At 39.9% G+C, this 17,222-nt stretch overlaps 1 protein-coding gene across 4 annotated transcripts in view; it reads right to left on the bottom strand.

The window, feature by feature from the left end:
* Positions 1-17,222, bottom strand: part of AFF2 (ALF transcription elongation factor 2) — a 336,223-nt gene that overhangs the window by 131,326 nt on the left and 187,675 nt on the right. For all 4 annotated transcript variants that reach the window (XM_051789008.1, XM_051789018.1, XM_051789027.1 and 1 more), the window contains exons 5-7: positions 4,069-4,155; positions 1,446-1,482; positions 1,144-1,195 (exon numbers count right to left, since the gene is read on the bottom strand). In XM_051789008.1, the coding sequence (XP_051644968.1) occupies positions 1,144-1,195; positions 1,446-1,482; positions 4,069-4,155 (176 nt within the window). The remainder of the gene's footprint in view (positions 1-1,143; positions 1,196-1,445; positions 1,483-4,068; positions 4,156-17,222) is intronic.

Genomic DNA, 17,222 nt, shown 5'->3' with positions numbered 1-17,222 from the left:
CCTTTACTCAACCAACTTCATTTGAATGAGTACTTCCATGACTTGAGTTTATGAGTAAAGAACTGGACCTTCAGAGTTTGGTGAGTAAATCAATGGATTTTGCACCCACATCTAGTCTAGTCCTGCATTTCTTACACGGTCACAGACAAATCACTGAACTCCAACAAGTCCTTTCCTGTACATAAACTTGCACTTAGAATATTTAAATTCACGTTAAAAACCTTTGTAGCTATCGTGGCACTGATTTTTTCCCCTATAGAGATTTACTTAAAATAGTGTCTTTAGTAGATAAAGGGCAACCATTAGAATAATTCTGAAGTAATTTTAAATTAAAATATTATATTTATGCAAATGTCAGTTAAGCTAGTTAAGTTCTGCATTCAGTACTTTAAAACACTTAAACACTAAAAAAACCCCAGCAGCTCTGAACTGAAATCAGACCCACACATTTTCATAAGCATAAAAAAACCCCCCTACTTTTCAAAGTTCCTATTTAATTCCCGTTTGTAAAATACTTTGAGAACCCGGAACAAAAGTAAAAAACCAGTTCAGTCTCAACTCCATGCTACATTACTGCAGCCTTACACCAGAGAAGCACCAAAGAGAAATGGGTTAACACAAGGGAGAATCAGCTCTTCCACAATTTTCAGCTGTCATATTTATAGATCATCTGTGATTTTCAGCTGTTTCAAAGTGTATGAAACTCAAGAGTAGCTTTTCAACACCAGCTAGTAGAATTATTCTGTATGATGTGTTTTACTCTCTCTCACTGTATGAATGTGAAAATTCCTGCATCATCTGTTCATTGGGTTGCATTTTCTATTGTAAGAGGCTTAGTATCTGATGAGAGAAGCATAAAAGTGATTTAATTTTGGCAAGCTGTAGAACTAAAATCAGCATTATTTCTGCTTAATAAACTCATCTTTCACACATACCTCTGTTAGCTAATGCTTAAAAAGAAGAAACAGTAATAAGCACTGAAAACATAAAACTGGTTTATGGCTAATTTTTAAGGACTACTGAGAACACCTGAACACGAGGACAAGATTATGAGCAGAGCTAGATTTTAGTTACCTTTGGAGAAATAAGCTCATTCTTTATGATAAATTTAAAATGAGATTTAAAGCTGGAAATAATACTTACGACTTTTGTGGCACTGACTTAGTTGCAACTTTCCCTGTTGGATCACTCCACTCTGCAAACAAAGGAAACACATTTTCAAATGTCAAAAGATTACTGTAGAATTAAAATGCACCCAAAGCTGTCAGCCCATCTAATTATACTTGGTTTCACAACATGCCACAATGCATAACATGTAATAAAAAATGGAACTGATCTGCTTTAGCACCACAGAAATTAATTTTTTAGCCTTTGTTTTAATGATGTTAAGCAGAAAAAGAAAATACCCAACCCTGACTGTTAGGACTAGGATGATAAAGACCTACTTTGTACATTGTATCCTGAGGTCAGATGTTGGGAGTCCTACAAAGAAGAACACACAAAATATCAGCATTAGTTAAATAAGATGAAGAAGGTAAAATATATCTCGGCTTGCTGGATTAAGGGCATTGGCGTTATGCAAACGGGGAAGGAGATGGTACAGGGAAGGGATTGTGGGATTGTTAAGGCAGCACCAGTGACATTAGTTTAAAACAACATTAACTGTGGAGACAGAGCACCACTGAGGGACCCTTCACAGCTCAGGTAAGAGCTTGTCCTCAGCTGTTGTAAATCCACATCCCCCTGTTATGGAGACACCACACAGGTTTATACCCACAGCGGTCCAAGCCTTTGCCAGGCTTGGTCATGGATGTGGGTATGAGCCACTCGGGATGTACAGTTTAGAAAGCAGCACGAATGCAACTGTGCATTAAATTCAGTGCCATTGCCTTTCTGTTGTTTGATCTTGCTGCCTGGAAATACAGTAATCTTTTATTGACAGCCACTGTTTTTATTTGGGCTGTGACACACAGGATTTGATAAAGACGCAGGAAGTACATCTTCACTCAATGGAAATTGGTCCAAATCCAATGAAATCAATGGAAGCACAACAACTTTAAACCAGCAAAGAATCTGGCTTGCAACACTGAGCATGCTAATGCCAGGATTCTTGTTGGCTCATAATAACTAAGCTGCTTCCTTAATGTCACAGTCTTTTCTTGCTTAGCTTTTCTCCAGGCTTTATAGTCCACAGTGATTGTCATCAGCTTTCCTTCCAAGCAGAGTTTGATCATTTGAAATTAAGGTGTTATTTACAACCTCATCTTACAGCCAGGCACTACTTTGCTGGAAGTGTTAGTTCTGTAGGATGTTAAAGTCATTAAAGCCCTCACTGCACTTCCTCTTAGGGCATTATTAGTTCCTAATATTATATTGTGCTGTCAGTCAGTCCCTTGTGAAGTAAATAATGCCCTAAGAGTAAACATGGCACTTTAAATTTGAATGTCAAAGGGATAAATTGTTCTGATAAGTTCCGCCTCTTTTATCACACTTTTTTATATATGTTTCTCATGAGGATACCTTTTTTAATAGCCAAATTGAGAACTTCTAATAGTGCCTGTCTCTGGTTTATATGGCTGCACAATCTAGCCACAACATGTCCTAAATGTATAATTTGGCCAGCCATAACAGATTTAAAGAGATGTTCTGAAGAGACATCGTTGTATTTTTTAAAGTAAAACTAGCAAACATGGAAACATTTATGTGCTTGCCTATTTCCCGAAACGTTAGCTAAAAAAAACACATTAAAAAAAAATTAATCTAATTTATATTTTGTACTGAAGTGATACGGTAAAGAATTTTAGGATCAACATTTAATGTGTCCAGAAACTAACTTTGATGTGGATCTTAAAAGTTCAAAGCCAACTTAATAGAAACAGAAAAGCAAACCAAAACTTTAGCTTCTCTGAACCTACACTTATACTGCTGCCAATGGAGACAGTGGTAGTCTGCAAGACTCAAATCAGTTTCTGTAGGACCCATCAGAAACAGAGCACTAAATTAGGAGATGGTATAAATTTAAAAAAACCCGTTTCCAGCGGGCAAAGACCTGAATTTTCACTGTATTCACACAGTTCACCTAAAAGGGTTCAACTGACTTTCAACCAATTTGCAATGAGGAATATACTTTTGGAGAATTATGAGCCTACAAGAAAGATGGAGAGGGACTTTTTTACAAAAATCAGTAAGAGGAAAATCACAATACAGCTCCTAAAACAGGACATGATTGCTTGAACCATAATGTCAAGGAGTACCAGTTTTATAAGATATTTTCCAAGGTCCTGCCTTTAGAAAGAAACTTTTATGTAGCTCCATGACAGAATGGCATAGATTTCCCACCCTGGGGAAGTTCTCCCCTTCCTCAAACAGCATCAGCTCACAGTTATTCAGGTCCCAGCAAGAGACAGCTCCAGCAATACCTGCCCTGGGTATGAGCTCGATCCCTAGCAGTGTTATCAGAATCACAGAAGGCAATACTGAAGTCTGGGCTAAAAGAATGTTCAAATCAGACCACTTAACAATTCACTGCATGTTGGGGGAACTACAGGTACTCTCCAGGCATGTGTTTCTGATGTGGCAAGTGTTGAGTGCGTGCCTTTAACAAGGCCAGCACTGAGGAGGACTGCATTGTCCAACCCTGTGTGCCACTGGGGTGTGACACAGGCAGATGCCATCGCACTCTTCACATGCAGGGACCTTTTCAGCCTCAGTAATCTGACCATGCAGCCTAAACCTCACCCTGCAATCAATCAAAAAGTGAGAACAAGTGACCACTTCAACCTTTTCATTGCTCAAATAATAATGGAGGAAAATCAAACAAAGTATATTGTACTTGATTTAGAAAGACTCCTCTAACAACAGAGATAAAGTTTGCTTTGTTTCCACAGTATCTTCTGCAGCTTTAAATAAGCAGCTCTACTAGTAACAACAGTCTGATTGGGAATTTCCAACTAAAAATAGTATTAGAAATTTTTGAAAATGGGACCAGTTACAAAAATAAACTCTCCAGTGAAGCACACTCAACAGAACAGAATGCTAATCAGGTCACTGGCAACAGCCTACTGGTACCTTGCTTGGGATAGAAAACTTGGTCTGCTCAGCCTTGCCGGGAGTGTGAATAGCAGTAAGAGGAGGAGGCCAGGAATGGGTCATCTCCTAGGGAAGAAAGAAAAAGTTTTGAAAACAAATTCATGTACATAAAGAAGAACAAGGGCTAAAGAGGATGATGTATGCTCCACTGATCCTGGAGATGCAACTGTTCAAGAAGTGACCCCACCATCACACATCCTTCTATCACAGCTCAACACCTGAACTACCCAACATGCAGCACTTCCTCAGAACGACAGCGAGGACAGGTTGTACCCTTCAAAGTGTGACTTCAGCAGGTGGCAGCTGATTCCACCTCCACGGTCAGGCTGTCAAGGTTTATGAATAGAGCAAGGTTTTACCTGCAAAGCCCAAGCAGGAAGGGGACCCTCCTGCACAGCACTGGATGCAACCATATAGGGGTGTGTGGTAGCAAGATGCAGCCATGCGGGGGTTTAGGCAGTGCTGGTTTAGGCAGAGCTTGTAAATGCCCTTCTAATGAGTGTGTTTTATGGTAGATACTGCTACTTTCTCTCTTATCTTTGTTTTTAATTCAATAAATATCCAGAGAGGCAGTAATACTTGTCTCTGGCATTCTGTTGTATCTTTGTTTTAGTGGTTTTTCTTTGCCTACAAAGCTCAGAAAAGAATTCTTTCTTGAGGCAAGGGAGGCAAAGAGCAAAAGAGGGTCTAATCTAGGAAATTTTATGTTCAATGGCCAGAATCCTGACATCAGTAAAGTAAACTTCCCAGCTGCTGTTTCATACTGGTCAAACCCAGGGCCATTCCCAACAAACCTTATGAACAGGCAAATTTCTGTAGGTAACATGACAACCACTGCAAACGCTCCACAAATACAAATATAACATACTACGATTAATTAAAGGAAATATAACTGTTGTCAGAAGGTCAGTGTGCTGGGTGCATTTCGGCTAAAGACATGCCCTGGGTGGCTACAGTTGGCACTAATGTATAATTTACTGACGATAAAGCCAGCAAGCTTCAGATCTTCAGTTATCTGTCCCAAAGTATGTGTCATAAAAAGGTTAGGAGAGAGAAGGGAAAACTATGCAGCACAGTCCTCAGTCAGGGGGACAGGCAGACATATAAACTTCCCCCAGCTCCTGATAGGCACTAGTGGTTTTGGCCCATCAAATTTCTACCCTCAGCAACGCTGCTACTGCAGTGAGGGCTGGCTGAGCCATGCAAGGGACATGACCCAGGATCAACTACCAGGCAGAGAAACCCTCAACCAGCCTTGGCAGAGGCAAGAGGGCAGGGCTGGTCCAGCACCATGGACACGCACAGCGCAGCCTTGGGCAGACCCAGGGACAGGGGAGGTGCAGATGCCTGTGCTCCTGAAAGAGCTTCTGGGTTTCTGCTGTGGAAACCCAGGGCCCGTTTTCATTGCACAAAGCCCAGACTGTGGCACTGAGGAGGAAAGGAGCAGCTGGTGAACAGCTCATCCCTCCCGGTGCGAGAGGCTGCAGCAGCCCAGTGCCATGACAAGAAGCGCACTGTTCTAGTGCACTGATTGTCTGACCTCCACACAGGGGAAGGCAGAAAAAGATTTAAGCATCCGGTGAACTCTTCTGTGAGATAATATAATCCAAATCCTGCACGCTTCTGCCAAAACCTACGCCATAGATGTTGCTTTGTGGCAAATCTCTTCATAGCAAAACGATGAAACAGAGACTGCATTGCATAATTAAAAGAGGGCCAGGCAGTCCAGCTGAAGGCAGAAATTAAGCATATTCTAGAACTGCAATTACAGGCTTGACCTCAGTCTCTTCCTGGCCACAGATAAAAGGCTGTACAGAAAGCCTGGGATTCATGGGAAGGTGATGTCAGCAAACATTTCAGAATATTCACTGTCAAAATGCATCTAGTATCCACAGTGTACCCACTTGGCACATTAAAGTGTAAGCAAACCTAGTCATCTCCCTGTTAGGGGACACCTGAACATAAAATAGTGGGAAAAGGGAAAAGGAGTCTGCTATTTGAGGAAATTCAATTACAAGGTATGAAATCCTGACTCCACTCAGGTCAGAAGCAAAAGTCAGCTTCAGAGAGTTTATGACTATCCAATCTATGTGTTTACAGTGACCTTGTGAGCATCAAGGTCTATTACAAAGGTACAAGCTAGTTTCATTGAAGCATTTCACTTCAATTATCACGGCAACAAAAATTATTGGACAGAAAATTCCAGATAGGATCACACATGCAAAACAGCACAAGCATTAGTGTATAAGCAAACACTATGTGTGGAAGGAGTAAGAAAGTATACAGTTGGTTAAAGAAACATACCTACATCTACCTACAGAGCACTGTTGACCAAAGAACCTTGAATGATGGTAGAGAAAGTTTTGAATTTACTCATCTGAAAAATGTCACAGCAGCAGCCCCACCCCAACCACCACACAGCTGCACATCCCACTCGGGCAGAGCCCTGCTGAGCTACAGAATGACACCCAAAAATGGCACTGCACAGTTGCCAGGAAAGGGTCAAAACCCCACATCCTGCAGGGGTGTGACTGTCTGCTTAGCTCACTCCTACTCTGTTCCTTAAGCACAGGCACATTACCCTGGAGAATCAGAAGAAAGGATGTCATTTGTTTAATCATCCACGTGACTTCACCATTTTTTGCTATGCCCCAATTTCTTCTGAAGGTCCCTCATCTTTAAGTACTGGCTAAGATCTATTTTGTTTAGCTTGCGAAATCTGATATATCTACCTTCTAATATGTTAAGACTACAAAGAGCCACACAGACAGCGTGTGTGTTGTGCATGTATCCATTAAGATGTGTCTGTAGCCACCTTGGTTTGTAAATATCTGGGAAAGCAGGCAGGGAATTGCATTCTTTTTTTTTTTTTTCCAGGAAAAGTTAAAAAACTTTAATCAATCCAAATTTGGAAGTATTTAGAAATTCCTGGAAGTAAAAATAATAAAACCGAGCATATGAAATGCTTTAAAGAGGAATTTAATGGAAACAAAGTAATCCCACAAAATTGAGTTAGGATTTATTTTCACATGGTTTGGACTTAAAGTAATTCCAAAATCATGTTAACTGTTGGAGTGAGTAGATGACTGCTATGGAAGCATGCATTTTTTTTATAGACCTGGAGATTAAATGAGAAAGTAAACCTGCACAGTTTGTTGGCTTAGAAGTCACTGTGGTCCTCTGATGTAGTAACATCAAGCATCCTCCTTTTCTGAAAATTATTTAAACATTGTTTTAATTGAGTCCATGTGTTTTGTTTATTAGAGCTAGGCACGCTCGTCTCTTCAGCTAAGTCTGCTTTTTCAGCTATAAAAGCCCTCAGGTGAGTAACTAAGAAGGACACATGCAGACATGACCTAATGAATCACCCAAAATACAAATACCCCAAGCAAACCTTCTAAGGGCTGCAGAGGTACAAAGCCAAATCATGATTTAAATGGAAGGAGAGGACTGGGGAAGGATTCAAACTTGTAAATTTCTAAGGAAAAGGTCAGAGCTAAAGAACTGAGTAGGGGGGATATGGGGCAGATGGTAAATAGCTTTACAAAACCAGTCCCTAAAATTAATAGCTGCCTTCAAGATTTATTTCCTGTCTCTGTATTTCATTTTTTCCATCATTTCCTTCTCGTTCAAAAGAAAGTGTGCCATGTTTTTAAGTACAGATAAAAGCACTGAGCCAGGCTCTAAGAGGTCATTATGGAAAAAAGAACCAGGACTGTGTACTCTGCATTCCTACAGAGGCAGCTTCCCTTCCTACGGTGCACTCTAAACTGCTTAGCCTGATCTAATTTGAAGTCTCCCAAGATACAGGGCTCATGCTACCTCCCTTGGGAGAACTGAGGGGAGACATGAGAACAGTCTTCAATTACAGAAAGATCTGTTCCTAAAGGAGAGAATAATCTGTTCTCCAGTTTTGTGGTGGATATGAACTTCAACTGCAGCCAGAAAAATTCCAGTTAGACGCAAGAAAAGGCTCTCTAATGGTGAGGATTCTGCAGCACTGAAATAGATTGCTCAGAGAGCTACACAGACTCCATCTGTGTAGGAACACACTTAAGAACAGATTAGAACACATCAGTCAGGAATGGCTTAGGCAGAATTGATTCCTACATTGGGACTGGGATGCATAGTAGGTGATGAGATTTCTAAGACCTTTCCCAGCCCTTTTTCTTGTTCTGTAGTTTTGACAGATCTCTGTTGGCCAAACCCTATCCTTACTGCCTCTCTTGTGGATACATTCACAAAAAAGCAGCAGAAGAAAGCAACAATCCTGATGTTTTCCTTCTGTGGCCACAAAGGCAGTCTCAGGACTGACACTTTGCCCAGATCATTAGAGGGCAGCCAGTGGAGCAGGAGGAGGAGCAGCCCCGCACACACCACCAGCAGTAAATGCAATGTGAGGCCACTGCTGCTAAAGAGACTTTATCTGTAGTATTCTCTCTGTCAAATGCCCTTCTCAATCCTTTTAACTCCCAGCTGAATCTGTTGCTTTAAACTTCCTCCAGTTTTTGGTGACATAGTATGTTAAAGTTGCATTCAGAAAAAATTAATATGTGATGAATAGATTTTCTAAGGTTATTACAAACTTGATGCTACAGCTGGTGCTAAGCAACCTACTGCCTTGATGGAATAAAGATAGCCAAGTGATTTACCATTTATTAAAGACTCTATTAATGATTTATTAATGTTTTATTAACTATTTATCAATGCAACCTTAGTAAAAAGCGTGTCTTGTTTCACAGCATCTTTCTGGTTTCTGCATTTATACAAACCTGATCAAACTATCTGCTAGGAAGCCAGTAATGCATGAGGGGCAGCCACATTTTAAGTGTGTGATGCATACTGAATTAAAAAACATCTCAGCCCGTTTCATCTTTGAAAGAAAGGATAAGGAATGAATGAATAAATATATAGACACATATTTATAAATGGACAAGCAAATGACACTAAACCCTAAAGGAACACAAAGGTGATAACGGGTCGTTTTCATTCATATTCCTTATGAAGGAATGGAAAATTTTCAGGAGCAGTTGGGAACATCCTGATCAGTAATCTGGCCTGATTTATATTGGGCTAAAGGCTTCCTTAGGAAGGGATTTTGACACATTGCCAGTATTAACAGGGACATGATAGATAAATTCATGAATATACATTTGATTATCATGTTTCAGCATTTAGAAAAAATTCTCATCATCAAAGGGATACCACACCTTTTTGCCTGTAAGAGAAAAAAACCCAAAAAAACAACCAAAAGACTTCAGTGATGGTCTCCAAAGAAAGCAATTTTTTTCTGGTATGAATGTTAAGGCAGGAAACACCTTCCTCATGCAAATGTTTTAACAAATTTATTATGAGTGGCTAGTGCCCAGTACATATTTTTGAAGGAACAATGTGGTGGCATCTGCAATGATGTCTTTGTCATACTAGAATTTATCTTGTTGCTGTACCAAAACCTGCCTGAAATCCATTTGGAAATACACTCAATAAATGCATGAGTTTATTATTGAAAAAGTAGAATTTATTTTACAAAAAGTAACCATTTCCCTGACCATAACCTAAACCACAGCGTTCACCTGTGGGTTTTATCAGTGACGACAAATAAGTTCCCTTTGCCAACTGGGGATGGTAAATTATTATTCCTTTCCATATTAACAAGAAGGGGACAGACAAAAATGATATTCAGTGAAAATGAATACAGAAATTGCTTTAGAAGCCAACAGAGGTTGACTATAAACTTTACAACATATGTTTTCCTTTCCTACTTTGTTAACATTTGGAAATCCACAAAGAAATATGGACATTTTCTTTTTCTGCTGAGTTTCTCCATACTCTCTGACTCCTGTATACCTCAAACTTTCCAATATATTTTCCTCATGCTGTAGCTTTTATAACTAATAACACTCATATTCTTTGCTTAGAGCATTTACAAGACAATAAAAAAATAGTAAATCATGATTGATGTGCTTACTTCTCTAACCAATCTTGTGTATGTGAAGAAAAACAATGCTCCATATTATAGTGAGAAAGTATCTCAGCCCAAGAAGCTGTTTTAGGGGGAGAGTAATGAAGCTACACCACATGAACTCGCCATCAGATTCCAATTTAACAAGTCGGATACAATCCTAAAGGAAACCATAGCCTATATAATAGTGTGTCTATCCTGTCAAATTTAGCTTCCTGCTGGGCCCTGGGCCCAAACAGTCCACACTGTGCACACAACAGTTCACTCCTGAGGTTCCTCTGTTAAACAGGTTGGATATTTCCTTCAGGGTCCACCTCAGGAAGATTATAAATATATACGGTCAGCAACTGTCCTGAATGTGGCTCACACTGCCCAGGACAATCCTTCAATTTAATCCCAAGCAAGTTTTGTGTCCTTGAGCACCTTCTCACATGTTCTTGGCATTTTTAGGACATGCATCACAATCCCCATCAGGACCTACTATGAAAACATCATTATGGTGAACTGCACAGAAGAAGAGACCTGCAGCAGCTTTATCCCTGCTCTTGCCAGGCAAAGTTACCTGTATGAGCAGAGTGCAGGAAGGACATGGGAGCTCACAGAACATAATCAGCCAAAAAATTCACACTGGGTAAAAAAGGAACAGGGCCTTACAGGAAGCACATGGAATAGCTCTCTTGACAAGTTAGTTTTATATCAGGAGACAGGCCTGTACTCAACAATGTAACTCCCCATCCAAGACAGGCAGGAGGTGTCTTGTCTCCTGCAGGAATATGTGGGGTTTGGTAAGGTCAGCCCATAGTGGCTCAGTGCAAGGAGAGGATGACCAAAGCTTTGAAGCTTTGCCAAGCACGTGTGAGATGCTGGGCCACGTGAGGCTTCCCTGTTTCCATACAACTGTTCTTCTGGACAGACCTGATGGGTCAGGAACACGGAACTGTCAGAATGGGTCAGACTCGAGGTCCCGCTCTCCTGGGATGCTACAGACAGTTTGGTGCTGTGTCACAGAGCACTTCAAAAACACCAGAGCAATCATGAGGGTAAAATCCTGATCCTCCATACTTACTAATTCTCAGCTTTTTCTGTCTAATATCACATCCAGAACTGGATATTCAGTTAGCACCAGCTAACACCAGTTTTAGAGTCCTACAAGTCACTGATACACCCATAAATATTCAGGTACTTGCAGTCACATGTACAGGACCCAGTTCCAGAAAGCCAGGCATCCTTCAGCTGTCACTCCCAGTAACTAAACTAATGGCTTTGTTGCCCAATACACAGAACCAGAGCCCTGCTGTGGACAGTATGGCCAAAGCAATACCTCCTGTTCCTGCCAGTTCCTCATCCCAAGATGCACAGCCATATCCCATTGATTTTATTTATTCAAAATCATACTTGTTGGTAACCATCCCCAGGGATGGCGCGTTTAATTTTCATGAGGGCCCCAAGAGATAGGAAGTATGCATTGAACTGTTAAATGCAACAGAACATCCTGGCACTACAACAGCATAATATAAACAAAGGCACAATAAGTCATAAAAAAAGCTAATTCTTTCAAAAGTTACTAATACCAACATATAATTTCATCTCTGCAATTTAAAAAACATTGGCAAAAAACCCATTCTCCAAGTAAATAAGCAACTGTGTTTTGAAACTATTCACTGCTGGCACTTGTTTAAGGGAATCTGGTAATTTGTTCCATCCATCCTGAGCTTCACAAGCAAAAAAGCATGTCTTGAATCGCCTGTTTTCTTCTCTGAAACTTAGGGTTCACACCAAGAGGAGAGCAGAACTATAATTTACAGTTACAAAACAAGACTACCCTGAGGCACTCCACTGTGCACATTTATACAATACATTACATCATCTCCTTTACATTGTCATATATAATCAATTCATGGTTTTTTTCATACAAAATACAACAGTGACTTATGTAGTCACAGGACAAGACCTTATCAATGCAATTTATTATAAAACACATTTAGTTTCTGGAGCCACTTATGCCAATGTAGGGAAAAAAAATTCTCCAAATTCCATAGCAGGTAAAATTAAATTGCTAAACTACAAAACTTCTTGTTCAGTAGGTTTAGCACAGAAACTGTTTAAGTTTTATATTTTAGACCCATGTAACCAGCATAAAACTTAAATCCTGAGAATATGATGAAGCTGAGTCAAAAAATCATCAGGAATTTAAAAACATTAACTTGTGCCAGAAGACACCAGCTTTAGACTTAAAACAAGAGCATTAACTATCCAAGACGGCGCATGGAGGAAAATAAGAAACCAAGTTAGGCAATTTATATGAGTTTAAAGCTAAATGTTTTTGTATAAGCCATGATTTGCTTTCGTTAAGATTGGACTCTAAGTTGTTACTCATCAAATACAAAGAAATGAAGCTGCTGTACAATACACACTGAAATCCTCTACAAAAGCCATTTTTTTGCCTTCAAAAGCAAGACTCTGCCAGACCTCATTCTGCTTACCACACAAGCAGTATTGCAGCAGTATTGGGTTTTCCCGAGTGGGTGTGCCAGGGTCGCATTTGTTTTTAATATTGTTCTTACACAGTCTCATCAACACCTCAGCTGTAATGCCGCTAAAATAGCGGTCTGAGGCTGAAGCAAAGACACACTGAACACCTAGAAAAGCTCAAACCTGCCCTTCTTCACCATTTCCTTTTCCTCATCTATGTGATGCTCTCCCTACCAAGTGTCCCAGTTGAGAACTTGCTTCTCCCTTCACGTATGAAGAATTCACTTTCCCCTGAGGATCATGATTATCTTCCCAGTGCCTGCATCAGGAACTGTGAATCCTCTGGGGGCAAAAACTGCCTCATTTTTTTGTCTTATGTGATGTCTCGGGCAGTGGTGGAACTTCTGAATATTGGCTGGAAATTGGGAACAGGGAATATTGGCTGGAAAATCCTGTGTGGACAACGTACCCAGTTTGACTGGCATTCAGCAAGCCCTGGATCATTGGATCCTCTAATTTTGTCACCTTTTGTAAGGTTAATCTTAGCATATTCACCAAAGAATATTCTATGGGTTCTCACCTGTAACAGAGAGGTAGAGCCCTTGCTGCCTCTCATGCTCAACCCTTTAATTCTCTTCTCTTACAGAAAGACCTAAGCAGACACCTGAAACCCTCTCATGCAACCTGGCATTTATTATAGTAATTTTAGCCTTTAGAAAAGAACAAACATTTCAGTCTAGATTTCCTTTTCCTCACTTGTGCCTTGAAGCAGGTCTGTTCCTGCATCTGTGTGTCCTGTAAATCATGCCAACACTCCCCTTTGATCCACGCCTGCTAAGCTAACAGGTGCAGAAAAAATGGATGCATGTTATAGAAGATGTTTTGATACAACATATACTTTTTTGGCATGTCAGCCTTACCTAAATAAGCCAGCCTAAAGAGTAAAGAAAACCGAAGCCAAAACATGCTGAGGGGTTTTTTTTTGATCTCCCTTAAGGTATGGAGGCTTCAGAGTTTTTCTGGTAGACAGATTCCCACTGTTGCATGAATTTGATTCCTCATTTCCCAGCGTGTTCTTTCTTACAAAGCTAGTAAGTTTGAGGTTGGAAATATGAAATACTTGGGAGTGCCACTAAGACATATGACAGCTGAGGGTGCTTGGTCCTAATGTCTGAAATGTTGGAGCAGTCCTAATGTCTGAAATCAGCATGTTCTGACTCTATACCAGATTGATATATCCTCCTCCTGTGTCTGCATTTTTTAAAAACTTCTGACAGCAAACTACACTGAAACAAACTAAGTCCTAAAAACAGGGCTGAAAAAGGGCAAAGTCCATAACCTTCCTGCCTCCAAACACTACACTACTTTTTTTCCCACAGGAAAATCAATGAACAGGACACAAAAGCCACAGCACTGAAAGGCAGTAAGTTTGGAGCTCTAGCATTTAGAAATCATATATCTACATTACTAGACGATGACATGTACCGTCTTTTTGACTTCTAGATGGCCAAAAAGGAATAGCAAACTGTTCATTAGTAAAAGTTTATCAGGGGTCGTATGAACAATCTGGAACAAACTTGGAGCAAGCCCAAGAAAAGACCACCCAGTAGACCCATGGCTGCTGTTAGCTCTAAGCAGTCAGTGATAGTTGCAGCTCCAGCTGGTGTCAAACACTGACAATTACCAGTTACCAAACAAAGATGAACTGGAATAAACCTGCCAAAGAATATTTTTTTTTTTTTTGCTCAAAGTGCAATGTATTATTATGTTCCAGCAACTACCAAAAGGAGTTGTTGATCTCACTTTGCTGGAGACATACAAAGGCTGGATGCAGTAACACGGCATTCTTTTTGAAGGGTAACTTGTGTTGTAAGTGAAAGACTCTATAAAGACAATACTGCTGCAAAGCAGACAGAATGATACATTTAGTCAAATTCCCAGTCTAAGCCTTTTCAAAGAGCACAAGCAGTTAGTGCAACATTCCTTAGGGTTCCTGTATCCTTTCAAACATGATAGCTTTCTTGTACTTTACACTTATCATATTAAGAAAAATGGTAATGAGGAGATCATGACAACCTCTTTTAAAAGCAACAATGACTCAATTGCCAAGGAAAAAAGAAGTGATAACTATTTTCATGGAAAGAAGCCTCCAGCGAACGCCTCAGTGTTGAAGCCCTGTTCTTTGTTTTTGTCTGAACTCAGGAATGGCAAGGGGCTGCTCTTCAAAAAAAACTCTGAGCACCAGTTTTCATTTGATTGGTTCAACAATACTTTTTCAGATAAACTGGCAGTTCAGACCTCTTGTTGAAAAGATTAGTGACTCAAGAGCTTAGAAATGATAAAATACTGGAATAAGTGGAAGGGATTAATTGGTTTGATTTAAACAACAAAAAAAAATAATTAAAAACCACTACTGGGAATGTTCTCCTGCAAACCAAACACAAACGGTGTGGGTTTTTTCTGAGGCTCAGAAGAGTACTTTTAAAGGTTACAGTACCTTGGTGTACACAAACAACATATCCTTTAGTAGGATATACCCATAGCAAAGAAATTAATGGATTACAAAGCCCAAAGGGGCCTTTAACACTCAGGGTTTGTGCAGTAAATTCCATCAGAAGATCTCACAGCATTCCTGACAAGAGATCAGTGCCTGCCATTTTCCATCTTGGCTCCAGAGGTGAAATTTGGTCCATGCCTTAAATCACCCACTCAACCAGCAGCAAATGCAATGAACACTACCCTGACCATTTTTAACCCCATTAGCAACCCAGTGAAGTCTCCTATGCCCATATGTGTCCATGTTGTTCCTGTTTTACCCTGCAAAGTATTAGCAGGTATTTCCACCTCCCCCAAACAATATTTACTTAGACATTGCACAGAAATTTTGGAATAGACAAAACACTTAAACAAGAGCTGCAAAGCGTTGATAACAGGATTTCTAGTGACAGTCTCACCAGAGCCCTGGCAGGCCATACAGTAACACTTGCACCAGGTAGAATACACAGTGTATGCAGAATGCTGAAAAAATATAAATCTGGGCACTTAGGTCTGACCTTCAGATTTGTGCTTGTAGACAGTTCTTTCCCCTTGCCTCTGAACAGTGGTCAACAAACACCTCAATGCCTTGAACTAATAAAAGCATCTTCATTTCTAATGTTAGAAGCTGACATTTTTGTCTGCTGACTTTTTCAAGGCTGGATGCCTGTATGATTGTTTTTAAATCAAAAAGAAATGTGAGAAATTCCTCAAGAAAAGGAAAAAAAGGAAAAAAAAGAAAAGAAAAAAGGCATTCTGGTCTGATTTTTCTAAGTATCCAAAGATATTGTTACACAGCTGACAAATCGATGTGGCAGGACCTACAGGCTAATTAAACAAATATGACAATTTTACTGTGACAATTTGAAAACCCTCAAAAGTGCCACCCATCCTCAGTATGCATTCTTCTCAAATGCCTATTAAAACCCATGTACTGTATTAAGAAATTCAAAGGAACTTATATATTCAATAAAAACACAATTATAAGCACAATGTGAAATATACAGCTAAAATAGATTGGAAGTTTGTAAGGTTTCTCTGAACATTTAATTCAGTGACATGCTTTCTTTACAGAAATGTTAGAAATTCTCTATAGAAATGGATAATTCACAGTATGTAGGGTAATTTTAAATATCTGATTGAGCCTTGCTTTTGCCCAATTATCACACCAGTAATTCCAGCTGAGGACATCAATGCACTTTGCTAGTAACTGATTTAACTTTTAATGAAGGTGGTGTGGGTGAGGTTCTATTTCACCATTTCATAGAAGGAGACACTGTGGAGCAAAGGGGAATCTCAAGGTTATTCAGGAAAATTGAAGGTAAGATGTTTTATCTGAGTGTATGTATTCAAGCACTTATTGAGAAGGTGTTCAAAGAGATGAGAAGATGAACCACATCCCATCCACAAGCCCCATGGAGGCCAGCAAGCCTGTGTGTCACCCCATGACTGCCCAAGGAAAAGTCCACCTGATTGTCCAGGAGCTCTCTCGGGAAAAAATAAATACTTTTTGGTCTATAAGTCAGTTCATGTCTGTTTTCTTGCCTTATGAAAAAGAGATTAGGAGTGACTTTTGGTTAAATTTAGACTGCAGCACATTAAGAAACTGGCAACAAGTATTCCTGGTATCTGCTGTAACAACACTACCTCTCATTTCCTCTGAGAGCAACAGTGAGATTCAAAGTTGAAACTTCACGTTTGCTCCAGGTGTCATTTTTGTCCTGTTTTCTTTACTTTCTTTCTCAGAGCACAAAGCAGTAAAGCATCAAAAGTTGCAACATGTGAGTGCAGATAAAGCAGCAAAACTGAGTAGGTCTCAAGCGTCTGGTCTCTTTTTGGTCCATTATTTTAATTTCCCTAGTCCTTTCCTCACATATATTTCTTTTAACCATCAGCTATTTTTGTAAAGGTTTTGAGATTGTCGTGGCCAGCTCCAACGTCAGAAGAGAATTTCAAAGAGGTGAGCTCTTGAAACTCTTTCTGAAGATTTGCTGAGCTACATCTTCCAGCCCAGTGTTCCTTTGGACACCGCAAGTCTGCCTAGCCTTTTCCTACTCTATTTTTCTTGACTAACCACATATGGCCATTTTATCCTTCATGGACCCCACCAGCTTCCTCAGCAGCACTAACTTATGGGGAAGCTTCCTACCAGAAATTTGAATCT

This window comes from Manacus candei, unplaced genomic scaffold (assembly GCF_025592945.1).
Source record: "Manacus candei isolate 608988 ecotype Guabito, Panama unplaced genomic scaffold, ASM2559294v1 h1tg000003l, whole genome shotgun sequence".
In the NCBI taxonomy this organism is placed as follows: Eukaryota; Metazoa; Chordata; class Aves; order Passeriformes; family Pipridae; genus Manacus; species Manacus candei.
This window is presented reverse-complemented; position numbering and strand designations above follow the sequence as displayed.